This window comes from Silurus aristotelis (genome assembly GCF_946808225.1).
Source record: "Silurus aristotelis genome assembly, chromosome: 13".
In the NCBI taxonomy this organism is placed as follows: Eukaryota; Metazoa; Chordata; class Actinopteri; order Siluriformes; family Siluridae; genus Silurus; species Silurus aristotelis.
The window spans coordinates 2,914,384-2,927,043 of record NC_139586.1 but is presented as its reverse complement, the minus strand read 5'-3'; the positions used below and the strand labels follow the sequence as shown (position 1 = coordinate 2,927,043).

The 12,660-nt window shown below is 40.2% G+C and overlaps 1 protein-coding gene across 1 annotated transcript in view; it reads left to right on the top strand.

Annotated features, from left to right (window-relative positions):
• The window catches only part of xxylt1 (xyloside xylosyltransferase 1), a 36,060-nt gene that overhangs the window by 18,317 nt on the left and 5,083 nt on the right, over nucleotides 1–12,660 (top strand). The window contains exon 4 of the mRNA XM_083557796.1: nucleotides 750–882. Coding sequence (XP_083413922.1) covers nucleotides 750–882 — 133 coding nt within the window. The remainder of the gene's footprint in view (nucleotides 1–749; nucleotides 883–12,660) is intronic.

Here is a 12,660-nt window from a genome sequence, read left to right as displayed (position 1 = left end):
TACCAAGAAAGTCATTGTTCACTGTCCTCCTCCTTCCTTTCACAACAATTTCTCTCTGGAGTTTATCTTTCGGCATCGTGGTGCGTTTAAAAATCACCATCGGTGAATCTTTTCTCCCGATGCCGTGCAGCTCAGAACACAGGTGAAGTGCGTTTTTTCATGCCCGGTTGTTTTCAGCGTGACGAATGATTCACATTTCCTGTAGACACTCCGAGTGATTTACATTTTTACCACTATATAGCGTTTACATCCTTACGTTTATCCCCATAACATTTACTTCATAATGCTATCATTTTACCCGATAACGTTCACCCCGATACAATTAAGATAAATGTATTATGTATAATATATTACCCAGTGTGTGCCAAGATTTCAAATTAGCCAGTCTCTCTCTCTCTCTCTCTCTCTCTGTCTCTCTCGCTCAGTAACAGCGAGTACTTTTTCTTTTTTGCATCGCTCAGTTTAAATCATTGTTTCAAGCATTAGCAATCAACCCGCATTCAAGCACATCATGTCCGTTCGCTATCTATTAGCTACACGGTTTGGTCAAAAGTTTGTGGACACCCGAGTGTGATTGGTATGAAGTTTTTGGACATCCTATTCCGCATATAGTCCCAATTTGCTGTTCTAATATAAACGTGTGTGCGCATGTGTTTGTGTGTGTGCAGGGGTGTATGTGGGGTCATGGACCTGCTGTAAACTCTGGGAATTATTTAAATTATTTAATGTCTATTAAACATTTGTTTCAGAAATGAAGCGTATCGTGCAGTTGGACCTGGATCTGAAGTACAGGACGAACATTCGAGACCTGTTCCAGCAGTTCGAGCGCTTCCCCCCTGAAGCGGTAATCGGAATCGTGCGAGAGATGCAGCCTGTATACAGGTATTTCACAAACACACACACACACAGATCTCTTGTATACTAGGCCCCTATTCTATAAAGTTCCTCTTTCTGGTGGAAATGTATTGGAAGAAGCGCAGACGTGCAGGCCGGCGAGATTCGCACCCCGGAAACTGGGGCAGGTTAAAAGCCGAAAAAAACGTGTCGCCCTTTTCACAATGGATTTTTTCCCCCCATCATCATCAAGTGGCAGTGATAAGAGCGTTTAGCTTTTAGTGTCTGTTCTTTTTCCCCCCTGAGCTGCTGGAACACAGACGGCACACAGGGATTAACCAAAGAAGCTTATGGTGTGTGGGTGTGTGTGTGTGAGTGTGCGTGGAGATGTGTTGGTGGATGGGGGATTGTGTGTCAATGGATGCGGTGGAGTGGATGTGGGTGTGAATGTGTATGGATGCATGTGTTGGTGTGTGGATGTGTAATTGATGTGTGTGCGGATGTGGAGGTGTAATGGATGCGTGTGTAAATGTGTATGGATGCGTGTGGTTGTGTTAGTGTGCGGATATATGAGTGGGTGGGTGTGGATGTGTGTGGTTTGTGTATGGATGAGTGGGTGGAGGTGTGTAGATGTGGGTGTGTGTATATGGAAGAATGGGTGGGTGTGAATGTGTGTGTATGGTTGTGGATGGATATCGGTGTGTGGTTGTGTGTGTGTAAATGTGCTGGTGGATTTGTGTGTGTGTGTGTGTGTGTGTGTGTGTGTGTGTGTGTGTGTGTGTGTGTGTGTGTGTGTGTGTGTGTGTGAGAAGCCTGGCGCTGCACTAGATGGCACTAGAGTCATCTAGAAAGCTGGATGTACTCGTTCGTCTTCCCTTCCCTCCCCCAACTTCCCTTGTTTCTTCAGATTTGTTTCCTCACTGCTTCCTCAACACACTGACAGGAAAAGTTGTGTAATTGTTTCATATCAAGGTTCTGTTGTGTTTTACCGAACCCACAATCCGAACAAAGGCGCTGAGAGCTCAGTGTTCCGAGTTTCAGTTGTAGATAGCCGGGTGGTCGAGGTGAAACAAACAAACAAAAACAAAAAATGTTTCTCCCTTCAGGACGTATTTTTGTAGCAAAAAAAAAAATGTAACGCAATTATTAATACGAATAATAATAATAACTTTAATAGCGGAAACAACAAAAAACTTTGTCACGTTGTGCACAGATGCAACGCCTCAGTCAGGAGATTTTTGCCATGGGATTTTGTGTGCGTGTGTTTGTGTTCGTGTGTTACCAGACTATATGTGTTTATTAAGTATTTGTACAACTAGGCTGATTGTGTGGGTTTGTGCAGGGATGTTTGCTTGTGGATGGTTGTTTGCGTATGTGTGGATGCAGGTTGATGTTTGTGTTAGGTGTGTGTGTGTACTTGAATGAGTGTGTGGATGTGAGTGTGTGGATGTTTGTTATGGATTGTCTGTGTGGATGTTTTTGTGATTGTGTGGATGTTTGTTCTTTATTAATGAGTGTGTGTGTGTGTGTGTGTGTGTGTGTGTGTGTGTGTGTGTGTGTGTGTGTGTGTGTGTGTGTGTGTGTGTGTGTGTGTCTGTTATTCTTGATTGTGTGTATGTGGATGTGTGTGTAGGGGTGTGTAGGGGTGTGTGTGTGTGTGTGTGTGTGTGTGTGTGTGTGTGTGTGTGTGTGTGTGTGTGTGTGTGTGTACGTTGTTATGGATAATTGTGTGTGTATTTGTTGATGCAGGTTGATGTTTGTGTTAGGTGTGTGTGTGTACTTGAATGTGTGTGTGGATGTGAGTGTGTGGATGTTTGTTATGGATTGTCTGTGGATGTTTGTTATGGATTGTCTGTGTGGATGTTTTTGTGATTGTGTGGATGTTTGTTCTTTATTAATGATTGTGTGTGGATGTTTGTGTCAGTGTGTGTGTGTGTGTGTGTGTGTGTGTGTGTGTGTGTGTGTGTGTTATGCTTGATTGTATGGATGTGGATATGTGTGTGTAGGGGTGTGTGTGTGTTATTCTCGATTGTGTGGATGTGTGTGTGTGTGCGTCTGTGTGCGTCTGTGTGCGTCTGTATGCGTCTGTGTGTGCGTCTGTGTGTGTGTGTGTGTGTGTGTGTGTGTGTGTTATGCTTGATTGTATGGATGTGGATATGTGTGTGTAGGGGTGTGTGTGTGTTATTCTTGATTGTGTGGGTGTGTGTGTGTGTGTGTATATTTGTTTGTGTGTGTATATTTGTTTGTGTGTGTGTGTGTGTGTGTGTGTGTGTGTGTGTGTGTGTGTGTGTGTGTGTGTGTGTGTGTGTGTCATGCTTGATTGTGGATGTGGATGTGTGTTGGGGTGTGTGTGTGTGTCTGTGTGTGTGTATGTTGTAATGGATGATTGTATGTGTGTGTGTGGATGCATGTTTATATTTGTATTTATGGATGCATCTGTGTGTGTGTGTTTGTGTTTTAATGTTATGGATAATTGTGTGTGTAGATTTGTGTATTTTTGTGTGTGCGTGTGTGCGTGTGTGTGTGTGTGTGTGTGTGTGTGAGTGTGTCTAAACACTATAGGACACAGTGTTGCACTTTTCTGTCAGCTTGTTTGTGTATATCAGAAAGTATGGTTCAGTAACATGAAGATGGCGGGCAAAGTTTTGTGGTGGTGTTTTTTTTTTTTTGTGCGAGCGTGTGACGTACACACACGTGAACAGAGCGAGGTCTGCCTGTGGAAACAATTGTCCCCATGTGAGTCTTTCTCCACAACAAAGAGTCGGTAATGAAGCAGGGAACCGTGAGCAGTGCGTCAGGGAGAGATACAATCTGCCACCTGCACCAACACCAACATCCACTGGGGCTCCACCATTACTGCCCCAAACTGAAGAGCTTTCCTCCTGCCTTTCCTCTTGCCTTGGCATGCTCAAACATCCCAGTCTGTTTAGTACTGTGTGTGTGTGTGTGTGTGTGTGTGTGTGTGTGTGTGTGTGTGTGTGTGTGTGTGTGTGTGTGTGCGCATCAGATTCACTTTTTCTTTTACATAGAAAGGGTCCTAATCAGAACTCTGTCAGCGGCATCACTCATACAGCACTCCTCTCTAATCTACAACGTCATGAATGTGTGTGCATGTGTGTATTGTTTTGTGTGTGGACTTTTTGTTTTTTGTGTCTGGATGTTTTTGGAGGGTTGTTTGTGTGTCTGTGTGTAACGCTACACAAACTCCACTTTCTACACAAACTACACAAACTCCACACACTGCACAAACTCCACCCAAATGCCACAAACTCTACACACATGCACAACCTCTACACATCTACACAAGCTCCACACACTACACAAACTCCACAGAGTGCACAAACCCTACACAACCTCTACACATCTACACAAACTCCACACAATGCACTGTAAGCACTGCAGATGTTATATTTGGTTTCCAATATGAATTTATTTGTGCGTTATTATCTGAAAAGGAAATGCGAGTTGGCTATTATATGAAACAGACCTTAAAATATCACATCGATGTCAACAATCTGGCCATTTCCTGTTTCGGAAAAAAAATTTGGTTTAGCTGCTGAGATTCTCTCCTGACTCTGAGCATGGTTCTCCATGTGATCATGGTTCCCCAAACCTATCCCAGCATGAAAATGCCCCTTGAATTGTCTTACTACAGAGCTCAGACTTCAACCCTATTGAACATGAATAGAGCACTGACTGCACCTAGGGTCTCCTCACCACACCTACCTGTTGTAGGTACCTGACTTACAACCTTCCCAGAGGAATGGAGGCTATTAAAAGAGGAAATGAGGACTTTGCATGGAATAGGATGTTCAAAAAGAACCAATCTTATGGTCAGGTGTCCAAAAACTTGTGTCCATACCTGCTCACTTCATCTCTTTGTGTCTGTGCTTGAGTGAAATGGGATCTAGTGACGCTTAAGTAAAACGATATAACAGGACTCTATGCAATGTTAATGAGTATAAAACAAAAGGACTGTGGAAACTCTCGTCTGCCATCAGTCCCCACTTAGAAAGATTTGCCATGGAGATTCCTTTTGTCCATCAGTATGTGTGGGCAAAATGTTTGTGGACCCCTGATCTGCAGAACATGCATTGCTTTTGGAATAACCTTCAGTCTTGTGTGACTACATTTTGGATGGAAGGGATATTCTTGAGCACTTAAAAAGGTCTGAGGTTCAGTCAGGGTTTTCCAGCACATCCTAGAGGTGTTCAGTTGGGTTGAGGGGGTCAGGGGCTCTGTGGAGGACATGTGAGATCTTCTAGTCCAACCTTAAAACAAAACAACTGTCTTCATAGAGCTTTCTTTGTATACAAAATCATCACAGGTGTACACTGCACCAACTCTACACAAACTCCACATAGATTCTACAAACTGCACAAACACTCTCACGAACGCCCTGCGCTCTGACCCCGGCTTCCTAACATCGCTGGGAAACGCGTTATGTACACGTGACGAGTAAAAAATCCCCCTTTACCCATTACCATATGCATTGTATGCACAAATGGGTCTGATGGTCAGGTTACTACAAACTTCTTAAACCTATTGTAAAGAGACACATTTAGAACAATTGGAATTGCGTTGCCATGGCTACGGGAGGGGATTTGCTAATTTGAGGTTTTTGCATGCAGTCGTATGCTCCTGGACGGACTGACAGCAATTTTTTGTCTTTGTTTTTCTGTTTTGTGTGCGGATGCGTACTAATTCAGAATCTAAGCAAAGCACAGCAGAGCAGACCAGAGGTTTGGACGTGAGCCCATTGTGGGGATAAATGGGGCACCACAGACGAGACATGCGTCAGAGAACGGGGGGCTTCATGTGGTGCCCGTGAACGCACACAAACCTTCATCATGTGAGTTCATATAATTGAGAGGGCGTCATTTAAAAAATCCCTCTCGCGCATTATGGCGACGTGTCGTGTGAAGAGGAGAGCGAGAACGATGGACTTCTCACTGTGATAGAAACAATAAACATCAGGATTCGTGCTGGTTTGTTTATCGGTTGCAAAATACTTCCTGCGTCCTTGTTGGATGAGTTTGAGTTCAGAAATTTGCAGATTTTGATATTGAGTAAAGATGATGTTCCAGCATGGGATGGGAGGAAAGAAAGAAAGACTGTTGTGAACTTGAATGGGAAAGAAAAAACAAATATATAGACCCACGTCCCATTCCATGTTTAGTCCAATCTTCTAGGAAGATTTTGGAGTGTGGAGATTCATGCTCATGAATAAACTCAGGTGCTGATGTAGGAATTAGAGGGCCTGTGGGATTGCGTTCCAATTTGTTCAATAGTGATGAGGTCAGAGCTCTATAGCAGGCCATTCAAGATCTTCTACATATTCCAACCCATGGAAAAAATATCTTGATGCAGCGTGCTAAACGTATGGTGCGGTAATCAGGTGTCCAAATACTTTTGCCAATGTTGTTTAGAATGATGTAAAAAAAAAGTTATTACTCCAGTGGGATGTTTACACCAAAGCTTCAGCTGATGTGAGGTTAGAGCACCTGATAAGATGCGTGTCCTTGCTGGATTATTATTTACAATTATGCAGGTTATTTGATCAATTAATTCTGAAGGTTATGAATGTGATTGGCTAGATTTAAACTCAGGATGATGAATGGGAGTGGCTAAATTATCAGTGGAAATGAATGTGTTTTGTTAAATTTAAACTCAGGATTGTGAATGTGATTTGGCTGGATTGAAATTTAAGGTAATGGATGTGATTGGCTGGATTAATCCTGTGGATTAATAATGTGATTGGCTGGATTAATAACCAAGGTTATGGATGTGATTGGCTGGATTAATACTGTGGATTATTAATGGGAGTGGCTGGAATAATAACCAAGGTTATGGATGTGATTGGCTGGATTAATACTGTGGATTATTAATGGGATTGGCTGGATTAATATTTAAGATTTAGAATGTGATTGGCTGGGGTAATTAGTGAACATTGTTAATGTGATTGGTTTCATTACTACTGAAGAATGTGAATATGAGTGGCAGGATTAGCATTCGAGATTAGGATTGTCTGGATTTTACCAAGATTATGCATGTGGTTGTCTTAATTAATACTGAAATTTATGAATGTGATTGGATGGATAAGTACTAAAGTGTATTTATGTGTTATGGATTAATACTATGTATTATGAATGTGCTGGATGGAATTTAAAATCAAGTTTATTTATTAGTGTAGCTGGATTTAAACTCGGGATTATGTACGTTATGGGCTGGATTAGTACTCAAGATTATGAATGTGTTTGGCTGGATTAACAATGGAAATGATGAATGTGATTGTCTGAATTTAAACTCGAGATTATAGATGCGAATCACTGAATTAATATTGGGAGATTATGAACCTGATTGGCTGGAATAATATCTAGGATTATTAATGTGATTGTCTGGATTAATGCTGAAAAGTATTGATGTGATTGGCCGGATTTACCCTAAAGATTATAAAGCTATTGGCTAAATCAATAGTGGTGATTATGGATATGAATGGCTGGATGAATACAAAAGATTATACATGTGATTGGCTGAATTTGTATGCTGATTGTCATTAGGCATTAAATTACATGATTTCTTAATGAAATGTAGACACACACACACACACACACACACACACACACACACACACACACACACACACACACACACACACACAGTCGTTTCCATCATGTTAAATGTGTAATTTCACTTCGCACTTCTTCCTCTTGGTGTGCCAGGTCTTTCTCTGAAGACAAGTGCACCGAGGGGTGGACATGCTGTTTGTGCAGAGAAAAGTGTGGTGAGAATCAGATGCCTTGGCTTTGGGTGTGGTACACTCTGTTCTGTTCTTGTGGCCTTGGCTGAACACCGAGCGAATGCTGACGACCTAGCAGCTCAGCGCTACATCTCACGGTTGAGTAATTTGACATTCTTTTCTGGGGTTGAGGTTCCAAACCGTAGAATTGTACAACCATGAGCATCGACGGATTGTATCGATGCCCATCCAGTTGGTAATACTGCTTCTTGATCAGTTTTTAAGTTACTATATGCATTTTGCGTATTTTGTTTTAATTTTTTTCAACAGTATAAAGTTTATTCGAATCTTCTTTAATAACTCTTTTGTAAAATGCTCTTCACAAGTTTTAGGCATTTGGTCATGGAACTCTATAAAACAGCAGCAGAACTCGAATGTCTGCTGGAATGAAATATTTTAATGTATGAGAGTCTTTTATGAGTACATATTAGTGGTGCAACGGTTCCCAAAACTCACGGTACAGTTGGGGAGAAAAAAACGTTCATTCAAAACAGAAAATTGCTTGTTTTTTTTTTTTCTTTTCTTAACGTTGTTTATTGTTATTATTAACAATTGTGAACATCGACAGTTTAAAAAAAAAAAAAATGCCTGACTGGTTTAAATACAAAATCAAATACCGTATTTTTCGGACTATAAACCACTATTTTTTCCAACGTTTTGAACCCTGCGGCTAATTTATGAATTTTTCCTGGGTTTTTCCCGGTTTCACAAACTTCAAGCCAAAAAACTGAACCCCATAACATTAGACCAATGAAATTTCCGAACGGAAACGAAAAAACGCACCTCACCTGTGTTCTGAGCTGCACGGCATCGGGAGAAAAAACTTCCATCGGGTGATTTTTAAATGCACGACGATGCCAAAAGATAAACTCCAGAGAGAAATTGTTGTGAAAGGAAGGCGGAAGACAGTGAACAATTACTTTCTTGGTAGGCTACTGTTTAGATACATGCCATTGTAACGCGTTAAATCAGGGTGAAGGGAGAGCAACAGAAATCATATAAGCACAGACAGGTTTCCAAAACTCGTGCTTTTTTATTTTTTTTGGCAACAGCGTTATTCAAAGAAACTTAGAAATGAGCATCAGAAAATAATAAGGACATATTCCTCAGTCTTACACACACGCAGTAATACCGGCGGAATGCAGTGGCAGGCTATTCCCAAAATACTGCTATTCTCCTAAAGGAAGCGCAACATATTTCACCCGTTACACCGTGTGTAACGTGTCTTTCGTTAAAGCCTGTGTAAAGTACATTAGTGTAGACACCTGCGGCTTATTTATGTTCAAAATAAAAATATTTGTAAAATTCAGTGGGTGCGGCTTAAATATGGGTGCGCTTTATAGTCTGGAAACTACGGTATGTGAAAATGAAATAGAACATATCGAATGAATGCAATACGCAATTTCTATATTGATTACATTGAGTAATTGATTAAATAGGCCCAAATGAAGTAAACAATTGAAAAATTGTAATAAAATAGTTTACATTTGTTAGACCAGTTTTTGGGTAATACAGATGTGTATACAATTGTGTGTGTTTACATTTAACATTGAATTGTCAAGTTTATATGTCCTATTTAACTGTTTTACTTATTTTAGCCAAATGTCTGCATTAAAGAAACACAGTTATTTATTTTTTTTATTCCAATCATTTATATTATTATTAATTATTATTATTATTATTTTGATTATTAATTTCTTCCTTCCATCCTTCATTTATTCACTTCCTTGATATGTGAAATTGTCCTTCTAAAAGAAATTTAAAAGCTGTACAGGAAAAAAAAGCAAAATAATCCACATTCGCTAGACTGTTGTAAAAACTTTGGTGACGACTGGAAGTGGTAGCGGTTTCCGGTATGGATCCAGTAGCGACAGTTACACTACGGAGACTAAACAAACTAGCAGTCCGCCACTTAATGTTTGTGAGGGAACTTAGATTTTAACTATATTCCGCACTGCATTCAGTACCCATGCGCATCGTATAGAATAGATTTGATACAAATAGGTGTACTGTTAATTAAGGTCTTCAATCCCTGTTTTCATGAAGCTGGCATTGTGCCCACTAGCATTGTCATCCTGGAACAGGTTTGGGTCTCCTAGTACAAGGTGTCCTATACGACTGTGTGTTTGTGGTAACAGTTTGGGGACGAACCACATATAGTTGTTTCCTACAGACCATCCCAGGGCGGTAATTGTGTCTAACCTGACCACCCCCTTTGTAAAATCAGATTGGCTCAGATTGATCTGGGAGAGAACATATTCTACATGTACTTAGAGATCAAGGCCAACAAACAGTCTGGTCATCTCTATACTTAGCACTGCCCATATCCTGTAAGGAAATGTATTAGAAAATGCCGCTACGTCAGGCCATGCTAACGGAATACTTATTGTTCCTTTGCCATAAAACCAAGTGGTTCAGACCACATGTTTAGTGCAATGGTTGTCGTTTAATTGTTTTCCAGGAACCTGTGTCCTTTAAATGGAACGATTCGGTTCCTCTGCAGTTCCTTGAACTGTTAACGGTTATTCTCTGAATCATCTGTGTCAGCCAACTTTCCCCTGTTCAATGTCCAGCCTCCGTAAAGCCTTTAGAGTGGCAGCTTCTTTGAAAAATTGCCATCTTTCCTGGCATTTCGAGACAGACAGATAAAACCCTGCGCTTTCTCCTTTTGCCCGACCGAATCGAGAAGCAGCCCACGCGACTGCTTTGTTGTTTCCTCAGCTCAGATGCTCGAGAGATGGATAAAGAGAGAGGAGTCCCTGTAAAGATTCATAGCAACTTCAGAAAGAAATTGGCCCGTTATAAGTGATGTGTGTAGCGTTGTGAGATGAAGATGCAAACAGAGAGACCTCCAAAGAGGCAGCTACGAGTCTAAAGGTCGCTAGTGCACCACTGACTTCCTGTTAACTTTTCCTGTCAAGTTTTCTAGCTCTTCCTTGAAATCCACCCTCGGGGTTGTTTTAAGGTATTTCCTGCCACTCCATCCAGACTGAAATATTTCTGGAGGATTTTTTTTTTTTTGTGAACATATGGTTTTCAAGGGATGGTGTGAAAGATCTTGAGTGGCCTGCAATAGAGCTCTGACCAAACCAGTGATCATCTTTGGAATGACTTAGAATGCTGATTGGACCTCAGACCTCCTTTCTTTCATCAGTACCTGATGTACCTTTACTAAAGCCCTTGTGGCTGAATAAGCACAAATCTCGACAAAAACACTAGTGAAACATCTTCCAAAAAGAGTGGAGGCTATTAGAGGAGCAAATAAGTGAAGGTGAAATGCGATGTAGATACCAATCTTATGTTCAGTCAACTTTTGTCCATATTGTGTATTTGTTATTCCTCTCTGGATTTATATTACATAACCAATCATTCTTGCACTGATCATTAGCACCTGTTTCCAAGTCCCATTTCCACTACCAGACTTTGATTTATTCAGAGCACCACAAAGTAGGCCGGGGTTTCAGCTCTCTGTATCGCCAAGCCACAACTCTTAGGCCCTTGAGTAACCCTCTGTTTAAAATCTGTCTTAACTTGTCCATTCATCTGTCCAGCATTTATTACATGACAATCTCGCAACAATACGAGTTGAAGTCAAGTCCCTGGACAAGGGTAATGTGGTGGGGGCTGTATTTATTGACCTTAAAAAGGCATTTGATATGGTCAATCATAGTTTGCTTTTATCTAAAATGTTAAATTAAAATTTTTCAAATGAGGCAGTGTTGTGGTTTACATCTTACCTCCAGTCTAGAGTACAGTGTGTTAAAGTTGATCAAAACATATCCACACTCTCTAACATAAAAGTGGGCATTCCGCAGGGTACTATACTTGGCCCCATGCTGTTTAGTCTTTTTATAAATGACTTGCCCCTGCACTGCTCTGATGCCAGATGTCAGCTTTATGCGGATGATGCAGTTATTTATGCACCCGCTAAGTCACCTGAGCAGGCTCCAGCTGTATTGTCTACTAGTATGTTTGACATCCAACAATGGCTCATCCAAAATCAAGTAGTTTTAAATCTCACAAAAACAGTTTCTATGTGCTTTTCGATTAAAATACTCGATTTAAAAGGAAGATTTAATATTAATATACAAAATACAGAAATTAATCCAGTTACAGAATTTAAATATCTAGGATTGGTTTAAGATCTTTAACTAAAATTTGATAAGCACATAAAGAACATTTTAAAAACAATACAAAGTAATCTCAATTGTTTTAAATTAATTAGAAGTTTTATATCGCACCAGGCAGCCCTGCTGTACATGCATGCTAAGATCTTTTCTCATATATCTTACTGCATGACAGCGTGGGCTCAAGCCACTCCTACTGCAACCAAATGCATACGTTCTGTATACAACAGAGCAATAAAAAATTATGGACAAAAAAACAATTCGACACCATCACTGTACCATTTTTAAGAAATATAATTTAATGAATTTTGAGAGTTTTAGCAATTTTTGCTTTCTTAAATTAATTTACAAGTGCATTAATCATTTAGTACCTGAGCCATTAAGTTTATTTATTGAGAGACAGAGCTGCATTCGAGTCACTAGGAGTTTTACAAATCATGACTGTAAAATCCCATACTGTAGGACCAGTGTTGGTCAAACTACCTTCTCTGTGAAGAGCTCCAAACTCTGGAACTCATTACCATCTGACATTAAGACTATACTGGACTTTAATGTGTTTACTTCCAGGCTAAAAAACTGGTTAAAGACAAACCAAAGGTGCACTCATTTTTAACTAGTAGGTAAGAGTTGTATATGATATATGTGTGTATGTAAACCTCATGGATAAATTTTATTGTGTATGACTAGGGACGGGAATTGTCCATATCATGTTATTTGTTTAAATTGAAGTAGTTTAGTATGTAAATTGTACTGTGTTTAGAGCCCAACCAGGGACAGGAGTTGAAAATTAGCATTTGCTATAAACTTTTTATGTAGCATTTCAGTGACAAGCTTGCTTTGACACTATGTATGTTGCATTGTCCCTGTCAAATAAATAAAATGAAATGAAATGAAATGAAA